This window comes from Falco naumanni, chromosome 3 (genome assembly GCF_017639655.2).
Source record: "Falco naumanni isolate bFalNau1 chromosome 3, bFalNau1.pat, whole genome shotgun sequence".
In the NCBI taxonomy this organism is placed as follows: Eukaryota; Metazoa; Chordata; class Aves; order Falconiformes; family Falconidae; genus Falco; species Falco naumanni.
Window position 1 is genome coordinate 8896181 of NC_054056.1, and position 14073 is coordinate 8910253.

Genomic DNA, 14073 nt, shown 5'->3' on the forward strand with positions numbered 1-14073 from the left:
TGAACACGTTTTTAGAAACAAACACCGGTTTTAAGCGTCTCGACTTGAGACACAAAATCCACCAAACTATCACTAAAAATTTCTAAGAAAATAAAACCCTGTAGCCAACTTGAAATACCTGGTAGCCAAAGCTTTTATGCCCATTCACTGTAATTAGAACTTCATATAAATTTCTGATCAAGTGAGTATCCACTGTAAATTACAGGCCTGTCTTTGAGTTATATACAACCAACCTGAACTAAGTATAAATCAGTCTTCAAGCAGGGAGCAGAGCTACCTGACTCCCAAAGGTCCTTTCCAACCCACGGAATAATTCTATAATATGCACACATACCTACATACCGATATTTATATAGGATGAGGTGCATATGTTTTAACAAAACTGGGTGAAAGAAATTTAGCTGATATTTTACATCAGTAACTTATTTTACACCACTTCACTGAAATCACAATGGTTGTAGATTTGTACATGGATGTGCATTTGGATGCAACCAACCCCCCCCCCCCCCCCCCAAAAAAAAAAAAAAACCACAAAAAAGAAAGCAAAAAAAAAATCAGCTGATGAAGCTCTGGAAATAGAAGCACAATGAAGAAACAAACAAGCCTAGGAGAGGATTATGTGAAGGTCAATGGGCCAAATGCAATGCCTGCATTTCATGCTGTGTGCAAGATGAAGCAATGTCTTGGCTTAAAAATGAAATAAAACAGTAGGGAAAAAACTCCAGCAACCTGCAGAGGTCTCAGGCACAGTTTCATTGTCATTTTCATTTCCTGTATATTCTGTAGAAAAGCAAGACAAAGAATGGGACAATAGGGAAAGGACCAAGTAGTTACAATTTGGCAAACTCTCTTATCACAAAAGTAGTACAAAGGAGCACTTCCCCCAAGAAGTCTGTTTATACTCAACCCAGCTTCTCAAGGTTTATGAGTTCTTTGAAACACGCATAGCTGCAATGCAGGGAAGGAACATCACTGTGTTGTTACAAGAACATAACATTCATGACAAGACAACCTGAAGAGCCCCATACAGAAGCTGCAGTAAACACAGTCACACCAGAGAACACTTCAACCACAGATACTCAATCTCACACAAACCACTATTAGTAACGAGATCAGTTGGCTCAGTATTTTCTCCTCTCCTAGCTACTGAAGGGGAAACGAAGGTACAATACAGCCTACATCAGCAAATCACCAAAAGTTATTAAACGCTGATCAAAAGGAGCTATTACCAACCCAAATCTTTTCTCATAGCAATAGTATTTTATCTATTAAGCGGTCAATTTATCAGATGGAAGCATGGGGAGACTGGGATGGATGGACCAAAAATGAGAAACGGCTTTTAATCTTTTTACAATAAATGTTAAAAGAACTTTTTCAAGAGCATAAAATCTCTTTCCTCTTAAGAGGCGAGCTGTATATATAACTTAGAGCAGCCTGGTTTATTTTAAAATCTCTGTAAGACAAAGAGGATGGCCTTAAGCACTAACTTCACTTCCTTGGCATACTTTTTTCCCCATGTTCTAACCCCCTAGAAATCAGGCTTTTGGTGGAATTTTTAAAACATACTGCCTCAAGTTCTTGTATTCCAGACTTTAACGCTCCTATTTCAGTCTGCTGTCATTAAAAATAAAATTCAAGTCAGAAGAAATTAAAGAATCATACAAAAGGTGCCGGTGTGAGAGCAGGAGTTTTTAAACTAAATGTATATGCTTTTGTTAGGATGCAGAACATACATGGAAGCCATCATACAATCCATACACTTAGCTGGAACAGAGTTTCCAAGCTCCAGTTTCTTGAAAACCAGCTACTATAGCTTCCCTTGAGCTAGAAGAGATAGTTGGAAAGTCACAAACAGAATAAGACGAATTATGGAGAAAATAACTGACTCGAAGGGACAACAGAATTAATTTAGCACTGAAAAAAACAGTAATACTGAAAGATAGTGAACTTGTTGCAAAACAGTAAATTTGATGGAGAGGGTATTTTGATAACGTAACTTTCATTCACACTTGAAAGCCTTAAAACTCAAAAGAGAAAAGAAACATTTTAAGACAGAAGACTGTTAATTTGATTAAAACGTCTCAAAGCTTTCCATTTGTCATTCATTCACCAGCTACTTCTCTGCATTATTGCAGACTGCAACTACAGTTACATTCTGAACTACAGTTGAAAGATGAATAATTTTATCTCTGACCAAAAAGATCAGTTTTATACCAGCTAGGGTGAATAATTTAATCAGCAAGCAAGCGTTTCTATTCAGGACTGTGAAGCAAGAGCTTTGTTTCAAAGATCTCTGATAACCAGCGTCCATATTCAGATGCATTCTTCTCCTTTTTCTCAGGCTTTGAAGAGTAGGTGTCTCAAGTATTACAGCACATGAATCAGCATTTTACAGCTTGAAGAACACCGTGTTTTAAGCCACAGTCTGCATACAATAAAGCAGATGCTTTTTATATTTATTTTTATAAGCAGAAACGGTACAATATCCAAGAGACAGCATCACTTGCGTTGCTTAGCTGAACTGCCTGCTGGTCATGCTTCCATTTATGAGAATACTTTTTCTACAATATGCTTGTCAACCTACTTGAAATTAAGCATTCTGCTTAGTAATATGAAGTATACGATGTATTCTTACAACTGTTATTAAAAATAAGCTATCTATATTCCAACGGTTACCACAAAAATCACTTGGCTGAGTAGCTTTCTATTTCGTATGCACCTGTAGCCAGCGAGCAAAGAAACACTCAAGGGAAAAGACTAAAAGAGGAAACGTGATACTAGCTAGGAGCAAAAATAATCTGCAAAAGACAAAACAAGTGATCTTTCGTGCCCTGAAAAGATCTGCTGTGTACTTCTAGGGTAACCACAAAGATCTCATTTAAAATAAAACAAGTTAATTAAATATTAACAATTGTAAATAGCTACCTTGCCAACATGCTCCAACTACTAGCTGCGTTTCTATCTTTGAAGGATGAAGTGGGTAATCTTCCGTCACCGGGAAAGGATCATATGAAACACCGTCTACATAAAGAGTTACCGCAGGAAATTCAACATTGAGGACATAATGATGCCACTCTTTGTCACACACCTGAGTAAAGAAAGTTTTAAAAATTGTACTTTATTATTTTTTTTTAATTTCAGTTGAATAACTGATCTGAAGCACATTCTGCATACACATACATGCAGACATATAGACAACCTATAAGTCTGTATAGACATACTTTATGTTTCACACATATGGCACGCATCTGAAAAAAGCAACCCAACTGTCAAGCATTTATAAATAGTTTCTTTTCTTCTATTGCCAATATAGAAAGCTGCATGTATTTCCGTTCCTTTGATTTTTAAAATATCTAATAACAGCATATTTCAATTTAAAAATACGTATCTACATGCAAGCACATTCTGAAATGCTGTTGTAACACATCCTTACTTAACAAAGGACCTGTCTTATTTTCAGAGAGGGACTGTTGAGAGAAAAATGTGACCATTTTGAACAGAAGAAAGCCTCCAACAACAGAATTATTTATAGTGAAAGCTGATTAGCTTTTGGAAAGTAATAGTCTTCCTATAAGGGCATATATGGGCATTTTACCATTAAAACAGTATACACTGCCCTGCACAGAAAACAGGATATAGAGATGTATGTTAAAATGTAACTCACTGTTAGGTAACTGGCAAAACAGACCCATAATAGTAACTGCATGGCAGTGTGAAAAAGAATTAAGAAATTCTTCCATTATCCTATTAACATTTTCCTCTGCAAAAATGTCGCATGCTCAGAAGTACTTTAATGCTATAACCAAACCAGAACACCTGCTCTGCTCTCATGCACGCTACCTTAGTGCATTTGGTGAAGGTACCTGACATCACAGCTAAAAGACTGACGCTGTATTTTCACATATAAATCCACTTTTTCCTACCTTTCAGGACAATGACTTGCACTTTATTTCACGAGTATCCCACCGGGTTTAATAAAATCACTAAACCAGTATTTTATATTTAAAATGAAAAGGTATAGCTGGATCTATCTCTGACGCTCGATCACAAATAAGAGTAAGCATTGCTGGGTTCTATAAAACAAGACATCAGGAGCAAGGAGTTGCAAGAAGTATTTATTAATAATTATACTACCACGAAGTTTAGTCTCCAATGTTTTTCACTGCATTATAACAACCTACCGACTGTCCTTCCAAACTTACTTGATTTAATTTCCAGTGGAATTCAGCAGGTTTGTACGTTTTTCCCTCTGAAGGATCTTGGCGGAAGAGGAAAACAAGTCGGCAGTTGTGAATATAGAGTGTGTAGTGGTGCCGGTTCATATCTGCACAAGAGTGTTAATTAACATTATTTTCTGTAAACCTTAAGACCTCCACAAAATTCACCTATTCTGTACTTTCATACACAAATCTCCAAGTAACTGATAGGAAGAAACAAATGTAGAAGTAAATCAGGCATGCTTAGAGGAATGTGATAAATGTTTGTAATAGTAGTTAGGGCAAACATTCTTGAAGGATCTGAGAGTAATACACTGTACAATAAATAAGACATGTCTATCTCGAAATCCAATCTAAACCAAGGCACAGGACTGAAGAGCAGATATAAACCTGCCAGCAGGAGAAAAAGAGCTCTATTTGCAAATAGAAGAGCTTTTTTGTTACAAATTAGTAGCTTTTACTGCATTTAGTTACTGTTTTAGAACACATACACATGATGGCAGGTGGACACGCTTTCCTAAGAGAAAACTATGCAATTGTAGCTCTAAAGGATTTATCGTTGAAAATAAATACAAAGGTGAGATGCTAGAGAAACAGGTAAGAGTAAGGAAAAGAAACATTTTAGCTACATCATCCATTCCATGGCATGGGTGAGTCAAGAAAGGATGGAATGAAAAAATACCCAAATCACGTCAATCTTTCAGCCTGACAGCATTAAATCCGACTGTATTGTCCCAGTCCAATATATTCAGAATCGCCTCCCTCCAAAAAATCTAGTTCCAGTCTTTCAATATTGCATAACGTAAGACTGAAATAAAGGCAAATCGTATCTATGCTACCAGAAACTATCAGTCGCAAAAGCTACGTGGTTAGGTCAAATCAAGTAATAAAACAGGAAAACTTCTTTTTAAGGTCTGCCTACTGTGTACTTTAAACCAGGTAAAACTGCATTTAAATTTGCCTTTTTTTCTCCAGTTTACTTTTTTGCATGCAGAGTCTAAAGCTTTGGGTTTTGATTAACAGGAATGGGTGAAGGTAAGGAAAAGAGAAGAATATTTGTACCCGGTTCTGAATGACAGTCACTTTTCTCCTGTTCAAAGAAATGCTTTTAGGGTATTATAAATGCTGTGAAATCTTTCTTATTTAAAAAAAACAGTAATTTAAAATATACTTGGCATAGTTTCCATTGAAAAACCTAGCAGCACTTTCAACAAAGTATCTTTCTAATACACTGGACAAATTCACTGCTCCAGCTAACAAAGACAAGAATTATTTTACCCCCATTAGACAGCAATTATGAAAACAGGGTTATCAGATTTCCCTCTTATTAGTAGTGTCTTCAAAATGATTGTGTCTGTAGGATTCACAGAGACATAAACTAAGCACAGGGTGAAAAAAAGTTTCATCACTGGAGAAAGAGAAATCATCTCTTCCTAGAAAAAAAAATACAAGAGCAAATGCCGTCACCAAACCTCACATAAGTATCTTAATGATTTTAGGCAGCATCAAGAATAAGGCTATCTCTGGAGATGCAAAATCAAGACTGCATTGCCAGAATAAGTCATCTACCATGGCAAATAGAAATGTGTAACGTAAATTGAAACAGAATTAGAAAAACAAGTCTGTCTAATGTGAAGCTAGATAATCTAAGGCCATGCCTACAGGTAAGCATAATGAAGAGTGACTCTTACAGTCCATTTCATTTCCAAGAAAAACCTAACCCAGAGAAAAAACTTAAGGTCCCACATAAAACCAAACAAAATTCAACAATGAGACTACTTATATGTGAAGTACTGACAAACCTGTCTTGTCTGAATTGCACAGGATTGTCTCTTTCTCTTTGGTTCCAGGCCCATGCCTCATCCATACAGAAATCATGAAGGGCTCTTTTAGATTGAGTGTGACAACACCATCTGGAATCTTCACAGCTTGCGTGCCATTAAACTCAAAGACTTGGTCACTGTCATGACCATTATCAGTAGGAAGTCCTATTGTCCAGTTAGCAGCACTACTTGGAGGGGGAAGTAGCTCAGCTGTGCCAGAAGAAGCACCTACAATAGAAACACTCAAATGAAAAAAGGCAGAAACTAGAAGATCACAGCTCGTTTCAAACCAAACTGTTTTTCTGAGCACTACTTTTTCAGTACCGTCAGGGTTACGCGCTACCATCACACACCAAGCAAATCTCCTTTTAAATCATGTGGCACTAAGAATGGACACCTAATGTCATGATGATTTCCACAAATTTTACTTCTGGGTAGACAAATAATCTAACTGAAATTGTTTTGCTTACCATCTCTACAGCTGTAGTGCCTCACTCTATCTCAGGAGCCATCACATTAATACCACTTGCCCCTCAGGTCCACGAACATGATGCCTTTCTCCTGACGCTACACTAGTTGTAAGACTCACATCCATCCAGCTGAAGAGGACTGCATGAAGCATCCCCTCCCAGATCACTGTCTGATAATATCATGGTCAAGGAGCAACAATACCCGCAGGTACTCTGCTTGCTGGTTTTTCCCCAATTCAAGCTGAAATCGTTAATGTCACAGTGACCTCATCAGGGAGCAGCTTAGGAATTGCCCAGGTCTCTAGGGTTACGCTGTATTCACACTTCCAATTGACTTCACCTGAAGTTGAAGACATAAATCATGAGTGGTGTTTTGTCCTGTAATCTCAAATCTTCCACACTGACTACGAAGGAATCAAACTTTTCATCAGACCTTTAACCGCAGCGTGTGTGTATGCCAAAGTGCCCTTTATTCCTAGGGCAAGCATAGTCTAAGTTTAATTGATACAAGTAACCTGTTTTTTTCCAAACCACACTTCCTTGATTTTCTCATCTACCTTTTCACCACATATTTCTTACACTGCATCCTTCATATCCATCACACCTCAGAAAAACAGAGAGGTTTTAATGGCTACACCCTTCTGCATATATAGCATTCTTTCAGCTCTTGAACATGAACCTCATGTGAGGGAAATTATGAGTCTATATAAGCTAGCAGAGAGGCAGAAGAGATTCTTTACTGCATTTGGGAATCATTTCAAAAGTCACCTAATTTTATGCTTTTTACTGTCTGCTAGGAAAAAAGTTGGATGAAACTACATGCAAACAAAGACTGTATCTACTCACTGATTTGTGGTCTAACATAACATTCAAAGAAAAACTAATAAGCAAGAAAGACCACTTTATTTCAAAGAAAGCATTCTTACCACAGAGTCTGTGAATGGATTTCTCAGAGTAGGTGTCTCTATCACAGCCTTTACCAATATGGTTGGTTTCTAGTTCAACCGTTGCTTGAATTGAGGTAATTGGCTCATCACACGTCTCCAAACGCATACCGGGGAAGAGAGCTAACGAACCAGTACCAGGCTCATACTCTATTCTTTTGCTCCAACCTGTACATTTATCCAAAGGAACAGTATTAAAAATCTCTCACATTTATCTGAAGGAACCGGCAAATGCTAAAAGCAGACAGGAAGGTGATCAAACTCACCTTGCCAGCCAGGCTTGCATGTTGGCTTAAGGCTAATTTTAACCAACACATCCTCAGCAGCTCTCTTCTTCCCACAGTCGTACGCTGTTACTGTCAGTTTATACTGATGTTCTTTACCATAGTTTAACTTTTCTGTGTTTTTTATATAACCTGACACACACACACAAAAAAAAAAAAAGGCAAAAGGCAATCATCAGACATCAATACCTACTCATTTTCCAGCGTCACGACTGCATTGAATGCATCCAGGTACCACATATGTACTTCATATAGGCACCAAGACTTTAGCAGACACACCTGCAAGTGAATTAGCCCTCCACTATTTGACCTTTCAATGCCAGACATCAGGCCCAGATCCTTAAAAATTAAATAAATCTAGAAATGAGCAGACATACAAAGAACAGCAGGTATATACTAACCTGGCTCTTAGCAGCATATTATATTACTCAAAATGAAACTGTCCACAGGTGGCAACTGATACATAAATTGTTTGGCACATGTCAGGATTCTCTTAACTATTTTAAATTCACACATCCGTGAAAATTATCCACTGGCAACGTGGATCCCCAAAAATCTCAAACTGAAGCCCACTAAAAGCTGTCTGGCTTTGTTTCATTAGCTTGCTTGAACCCCTCTGAAGGCTCCACAGATCACTAGCGGAAATTACCTAAACAAATCGCTACACTTCAAAACCAATAACCATGATACTGTCATCTCCAGAGCACACCTGAGCACCTCAAATATGAAAAGCACATGCATGGAATCCCATTTCTGAAAGCTAATTAGCAAAATCTATCCTAATAGAGAATAGAAAACTACAGGCAACCAAAAAAAAGCCTGCTAAGAGCTGGTTTAAAATAAAACATGGCTACCGTTATTTCCTTAATTTTGAAAAGCATTTTAGAAGAAACAACACACATGCAACACACCATCTGTTCCTTACATCAGTAGATAGCACATGGTATCGGCACTGAAAGACACCTCACTTTTCATCATCAATTCAGATAGCCAAAGTCAACACCTCCATTTCACTACACTGTAGGAAAGGGTTAAAACAGGGCTTTAAAATTTGATGCTGACCAGTCTAAAGTCCTGTTCTTAGGGCAACAAATTATAGTAATTCCCACTCCATCTCGCATTGTGTTCTTACCATCTTTGTCAATAGCAAAAGGTACGTCCGGAGTTACAATTTCGTAATTGCAAATCTGGCTGAACTGAGGAGAACAATCTGCATCCACCGCTTCCACTTTCAGGATGTTGTCATACCTCTTCCCTTCAATAACTGTTGCCTTGTATGACTTCTCTTTGAACACAGGAGCATACTCATTAACATCATTCACCTGAATATGTACTGTTGCTCTGGGAACAAAACACAAATGTCAGTTCCCTACACATTGCAAAACTTCCATTCATGCAAGGAAGCTGGTGAGACAGCTCCCTCTTTTCCAGATGAGTCTATCCTGCAGAATTTAAGCTCCCAGAAAGAAGTGATCAATGACTAATAAAACTAATAATCTCAACTACCCTGACTAGGAAAGCAGCAGATGCTTTTCCAGCACGTTGCAATATAATTAATTCAGCGTAGTTCTAGGATATTGCTTACTATTGCTGTTTATTCGTGAATAAAATTCAAACCCTTGTACTGTAACTATTAAATTGCCACCATTTTACAGAAATACAAAATACAGCTGTGACAAAATAGGCTTTTACTTCTGTTAAGCCAGTACAATCCTTCTAGTTCCTTCCTGCTGTCAGAGTATTTGATATAAACACCCAATTTTTATTTCATGTGAACAAGTATGACAGTTAAGACTGGTCTTGCTCCAAGAGCTCAGTCAAGTGCATTTGATCGGCCTTCTTTTGCTAATAAAGTACTAAGCTGTGCAAGTCAGAGAAAACTGGCTTGTTTCTTGGATGTAGGAATGACAAATCAGCCAATTTAAATGGAAGAATCACAGAAGTGGAAGATACACTTCAATACATCGTATAGCTAGCTAGACAATCCTAAACAGACTGGATCTTGAATTCGGTCCTTTCACACTTGTCACTGATTGCTGGTATATACAGAATAGGAAAATAATGCAGTTTCTGTCACTGACCAAGAGGAAGAGGTGAATAATGAATAATGAAAAGTATCTGGAATGTAAACCAATAAAGAATTCAAACACTACAGTCCTTCCATAAAAGCAAAAGTTTTCTAATGCTTATTCTTAAAAAAAAAAAAAAGTATTTAAGGTTTTGTTTTATCCTATGCGCTACATAAATGCCACAAAAAATGGCCTTCTGTACCAAACAGACTTCATAAAAACATTAACACAGACAGCCATGGGCCAGGGAAATTTCAACAGTGGTTTGCAGGTGCTGGTCTTGGAAACCCATCAATCTGCTGAGGGAAAATTGATGCAGAGCATGCTGCTTCATCTGTACTAGTTTGTTCCATAGCCATGAATATGATTAACCACAATTTTTATCAGACCCATCAGGAAAAAGCTTCTACCTCAATTAACCAGCACAGGTAGAAAAATACAGTAAGTTCTACAGCGTGGAGAAGGAACTGTATACTATCAAACTGGACAAAGATCCTAATTCCAGCCAAGCCAACAAAACATTTGTTGCCATCTTACTCTTTAAAATATTTCTTCAAAAGTCAAACTGAGTATCAAACAGAGTTTGAGGGCACACCTATTTTCTCTAAGTGTAATCCTTCAGGAGGTAACTTTCTGCTGCCTTTTCGAAGCATACAGCTCAGCGTAACAAGGTTGTACTCCTCACCACGGTGACTGCTGCTAGTCTAGTCCTCATCTTACTCGTGCCCTTCTTTGCTTCGTGCAAACGGTAATCTTCCGTATGCTCTGCAGATGTTTACACCAGGGTGTTAAAACAGTTATTCTCAAGAGGATTTTCTAGAGAGCATTTTACATTGTGCTTTTTTCTTTAGATAAAGATTAGCTAAAGATTGCTTTGTTCCCATTCTTTCATCTAGGCAGAGACGAACCTTATGGCATTGGTCTTGCTTTTTTTGGTGAGGCCATCTGAAATAATGGCAACACATAATGCTTTTCCATTTTGTCAACTTTCATATAGACTGACTTCTTGAACCTCTTGAACTTCTTTTTGGTTTTTAGAAACTGAATTCTGAAGCAATGGTCCAGGCTTGGTATCCCACGCCAACTCTTAAAATCCACTCAAGCCAGATTTTAAGTAAAAGAACAGTTTTCCTGCTTCTATCCCCACAGTATTTTCGAAGGTAAGTTCAGCAACATCAGGGGATAAAGCAATATCATCTAAAATACGGCTAAAGAGATGTCAAAACAGTTCATGTTCGTTTTGCTGCTATTTATACTGCCATTATATGGAAGTCTTCCAGTATTAACACTTGGTTTACATTTCCTCTAAATACACAGACCATAAATCACCACAAGCAGAAGACTGCCTGAAACCAAACTTCCCCTCAGCCCACCACAGATTTACTTACTTGTGGGATTTTTTTGCATTCGCTCCATCTGGTCCCTTTCCGCAGTCGTAGGCCTGTATGGTGAACGTGTAGTCCTTCTGTAGTTCACAGTCAAGCTTTTCTTTAGAGCGTATTATTCCCTCACCAGTGGATTTATCCACTACCACTGCTTCAAAGGGAACGTTTTGCCCGTGAATTTTAAATCCACAAATCTCACCTACAGATGCAAAGTAAGAGAGGTTAGAACTGGTCAAAATTATTACACATGTTAAAAATAAATGACCGACTATTTTGCAGCCAAGGGTTTGTGAGGGTCTGTGGACAAAGCAAGAGCACTGTGCTTTAAAATGGGTGATTTCTGGGAACTTTAGTAAAAAGAAGCATACGTCTGCCTTCCAAGCAACTTGTTTACTTTACATCCATTCATGCAGGAATACAAAAGAGAAAAAGAGAAATGTAGACAGGCATTTCACAGGAGTACTTGAGATAGCTCTAGGGTAACAGTAGATCTTATGAGAGCATACAGCCAAGGCCACTGGTAATATCTTCTATGCCAAGCTACTGGGAATAGCTGGGCGGCTTTGTTTTGACCAGAGCAAAAGGTTAAAAATGCACAGTTACAAGTCAAGGGATGAAAAAGCTTCAAGTATAGGTTCAGCACCGTAATTACAGAAATTCTGTCAACAGATCAAAGAACAAAGTCTTCCTGTGCAATGTACCTGGCTAAAATTAGGGAATCAAAATAAACTACTGAATGAGAAAGGTAGAAATACCAACTTCTCAGGCATCCATTTCAACAGCTATCTACTAAGACACACCAAATATGTTAGTCAAGGAAGCTCTCACGTGGAATGATTTAGTAGGCTTTCCTTTCTGTTCAAACTCTTCATCCCACCAGACTGGCAAGAGAAATCCCTAGTACATCATTTCAAAACACACCTAAGCCCAAGCTTACACTACAAGACCTCTTGCTGGCACAGCTAGGTCAATCTGTCAGCAGCAATGCAGAGTGAGCCTAGCATACCCAGCCGGGCTAACAAAAGCCACTCAAACAGCTCCATCACCCACACTGTGGTTTTACCTGAGTAACTTGTTATCATTTTGAAGGTGATTTTCTTACACCATAAAACACTACTTTGCTATTACAGTTGCAGTGGTATCATAGTACCAAGAATGCACTCCTGCTGTAAACGTGTCTAGAGGTATTAAAAAAAAAATATATCAGATTTAAAACTACTGAGGTACGTACTGAAGGATGTGTACTGCAGGGAAGGTGATACAATGCTTCGGCAGTTAAATGTTACTTTACAAAGCATATGACAAAACTTAAGTTGCCCCAGCAAAGTAAGCTATCAGTGAAAATATCAGAAAACGCTAATTCCCCCCAAAACAAGTTCTTCAGTGTCTGCACAAGGTACAATAACCCCAAATGGTTCAAATGGATGTCTGATTTACAGATATTTCTAACCAAGGGTTTGGTTACGTAACAGTTTTTATCAATATATTTTAAAATATAAAAAAAAAACTGGGAGAATAAATGGGACAAAAGAGCATGACAGGATCTTCTGTTTAAGTGCTGATTCCCCATTTCATAACCAAAGTTAGTAGGTTAATATTCATAAAAGGGATAGAAAGAACCCTTTATCACCTTCTTTGGTGACTGTCACCTCAAAACTCTCTAAAGGGAGAAAAGATAAACCCAAGTCAGTAACAGGAAAGGCTGAAAGGGAGCAAATAAGGAAAAGGCAAAGATGCACACATCACACAGAAAAGCTTTGGAAAAATTGTATTTTAAAATTCCAGTGGTGTTTTACTGTAACTGTTATAATTTTAGAGGTTTAGTTATGTTAAGTATGATTTAACCTTGTAACTCCAAGTTGTCATTCGTAAAACTTTGAAGTATTTAGTATGTTTCTCAAAAGGCTTCTTTCTTTTTTCCTTTTTTTTTTTTTTTCCATAATACCTACTGCTAAGGAAAAGATATTTTCAGGATTCCATGTTGATGAACTATCCATAAAGTGGTATTTACCAGAATTTATTTACACTACTCTATTTAAAGAAGACACATTAAATATTTTGAAGAAGCTTTTACCTATTATACCAAAACCACTGTATTTCTACAATTAAACAACTTCATACTCTCCTTCCAAATAACAGAAAAAAATTGTAAGCGGTTACGAGATTTTTGTATTTCCACATAATTTTTTTATCCGTCTTGGATAACACCTTGCACTTGCAAAATTTGAATTCTACATCAAACTTGACAGTAATTAATTAATAAAAAACATACCCATTAAATTGAGAGTCTAATGAACATAAAAGCTGTAATGTAAGAAATGGGGAGGGGGGAGCTATACATTTTCCTAGCAGCATACTGCTTTTCCAAGTTAAACAAGCAACTACCAGCTTCTATCATTTTATTCTACTGCTGAAATACAAGAGATGCAGGTACTCAAACGTATTAATCTGCTAGTACTGAGGATGCCCTGGAGCAGCCTGCCTTGCCCCCTCCGGCCACTCCAGAGAAGAACAGGCTTCCACAGTGCCCTGGATCTTCCACACTTCAGAGGAGATCTCAGACGTAACAGAACTTTACAGTGTATTAGATGGCTCTGCCAGGCACCTGGAATGCCTTCACAGTCCTAACGAACAGACAGTTAATCCTGTTCTTCACTCCCCTGCAAATCACAATTTCTTAAACTCCCAAACTGCCATGTTTTACATACCATCCAGCATACCAATTATTTTTTCCTGATCACCATCACCTTTGACCTAAGCTCCAGTACAACAAAGCAGACCTGTACCCTTGAAATCACTTCTGGCAGATCTCCTGTTCCTTCTCACACATTTCAAACAACTTGCAGTCACACAGTTATTCAAGTCTCCATTCTAGAGTGGC

General features: G+C 37.8%; 1 protein-coding gene across 4 annotated transcripts in view; it reads right to left on the bottom strand.

The window, feature by feature from the left end:
- The window catches only part of CLSTN1 (calsyntenin 1), a 39895-nt gene that overhangs the window by 9882 nt on the left and 15940 nt on the right, over positions 1 to 14073 (bottom strand). Inside the window, exons 3-11 of one of the 4 annotated variants that reach the window (XM_040588790.1) lie at positions 12823 to 12852; positions 11196 to 11391; positions 8871 to 9079; positions 7721 to 7870; positions 7437 to 7622; positions 6020 to 6268; positions 4203 to 4324; positions 2926 to 3088; positions 730 to 780 (exon numbers count right to left, since the gene is read on the bottom strand). In XM_040588790.1, the coding sequence (XP_040444724.1) occupies positions 730 to 780; positions 2926 to 3088; positions 4203 to 4324; positions 6020 to 6268; positions 7437 to 7622; positions 7721 to 7870; positions 8871 to 9079; positions 11196 to 11391; positions 12823 to 12852 (1356 nt within the window). The remainder of the gene's footprint in view (positions 1 to 729; positions 781 to 2925; positions 3089 to 4202; positions 4325 to 6019; positions 6269 to 7436; positions 7623 to 7720; positions 7871 to 8870; positions 9080 to 11195; positions 11392 to 12822; positions 12853 to 14073) is intronic. The other 3 variants (XM_040588791.1, XM_040588792.1, XM_040588793.1) reach the window with 3 other exon arrangements.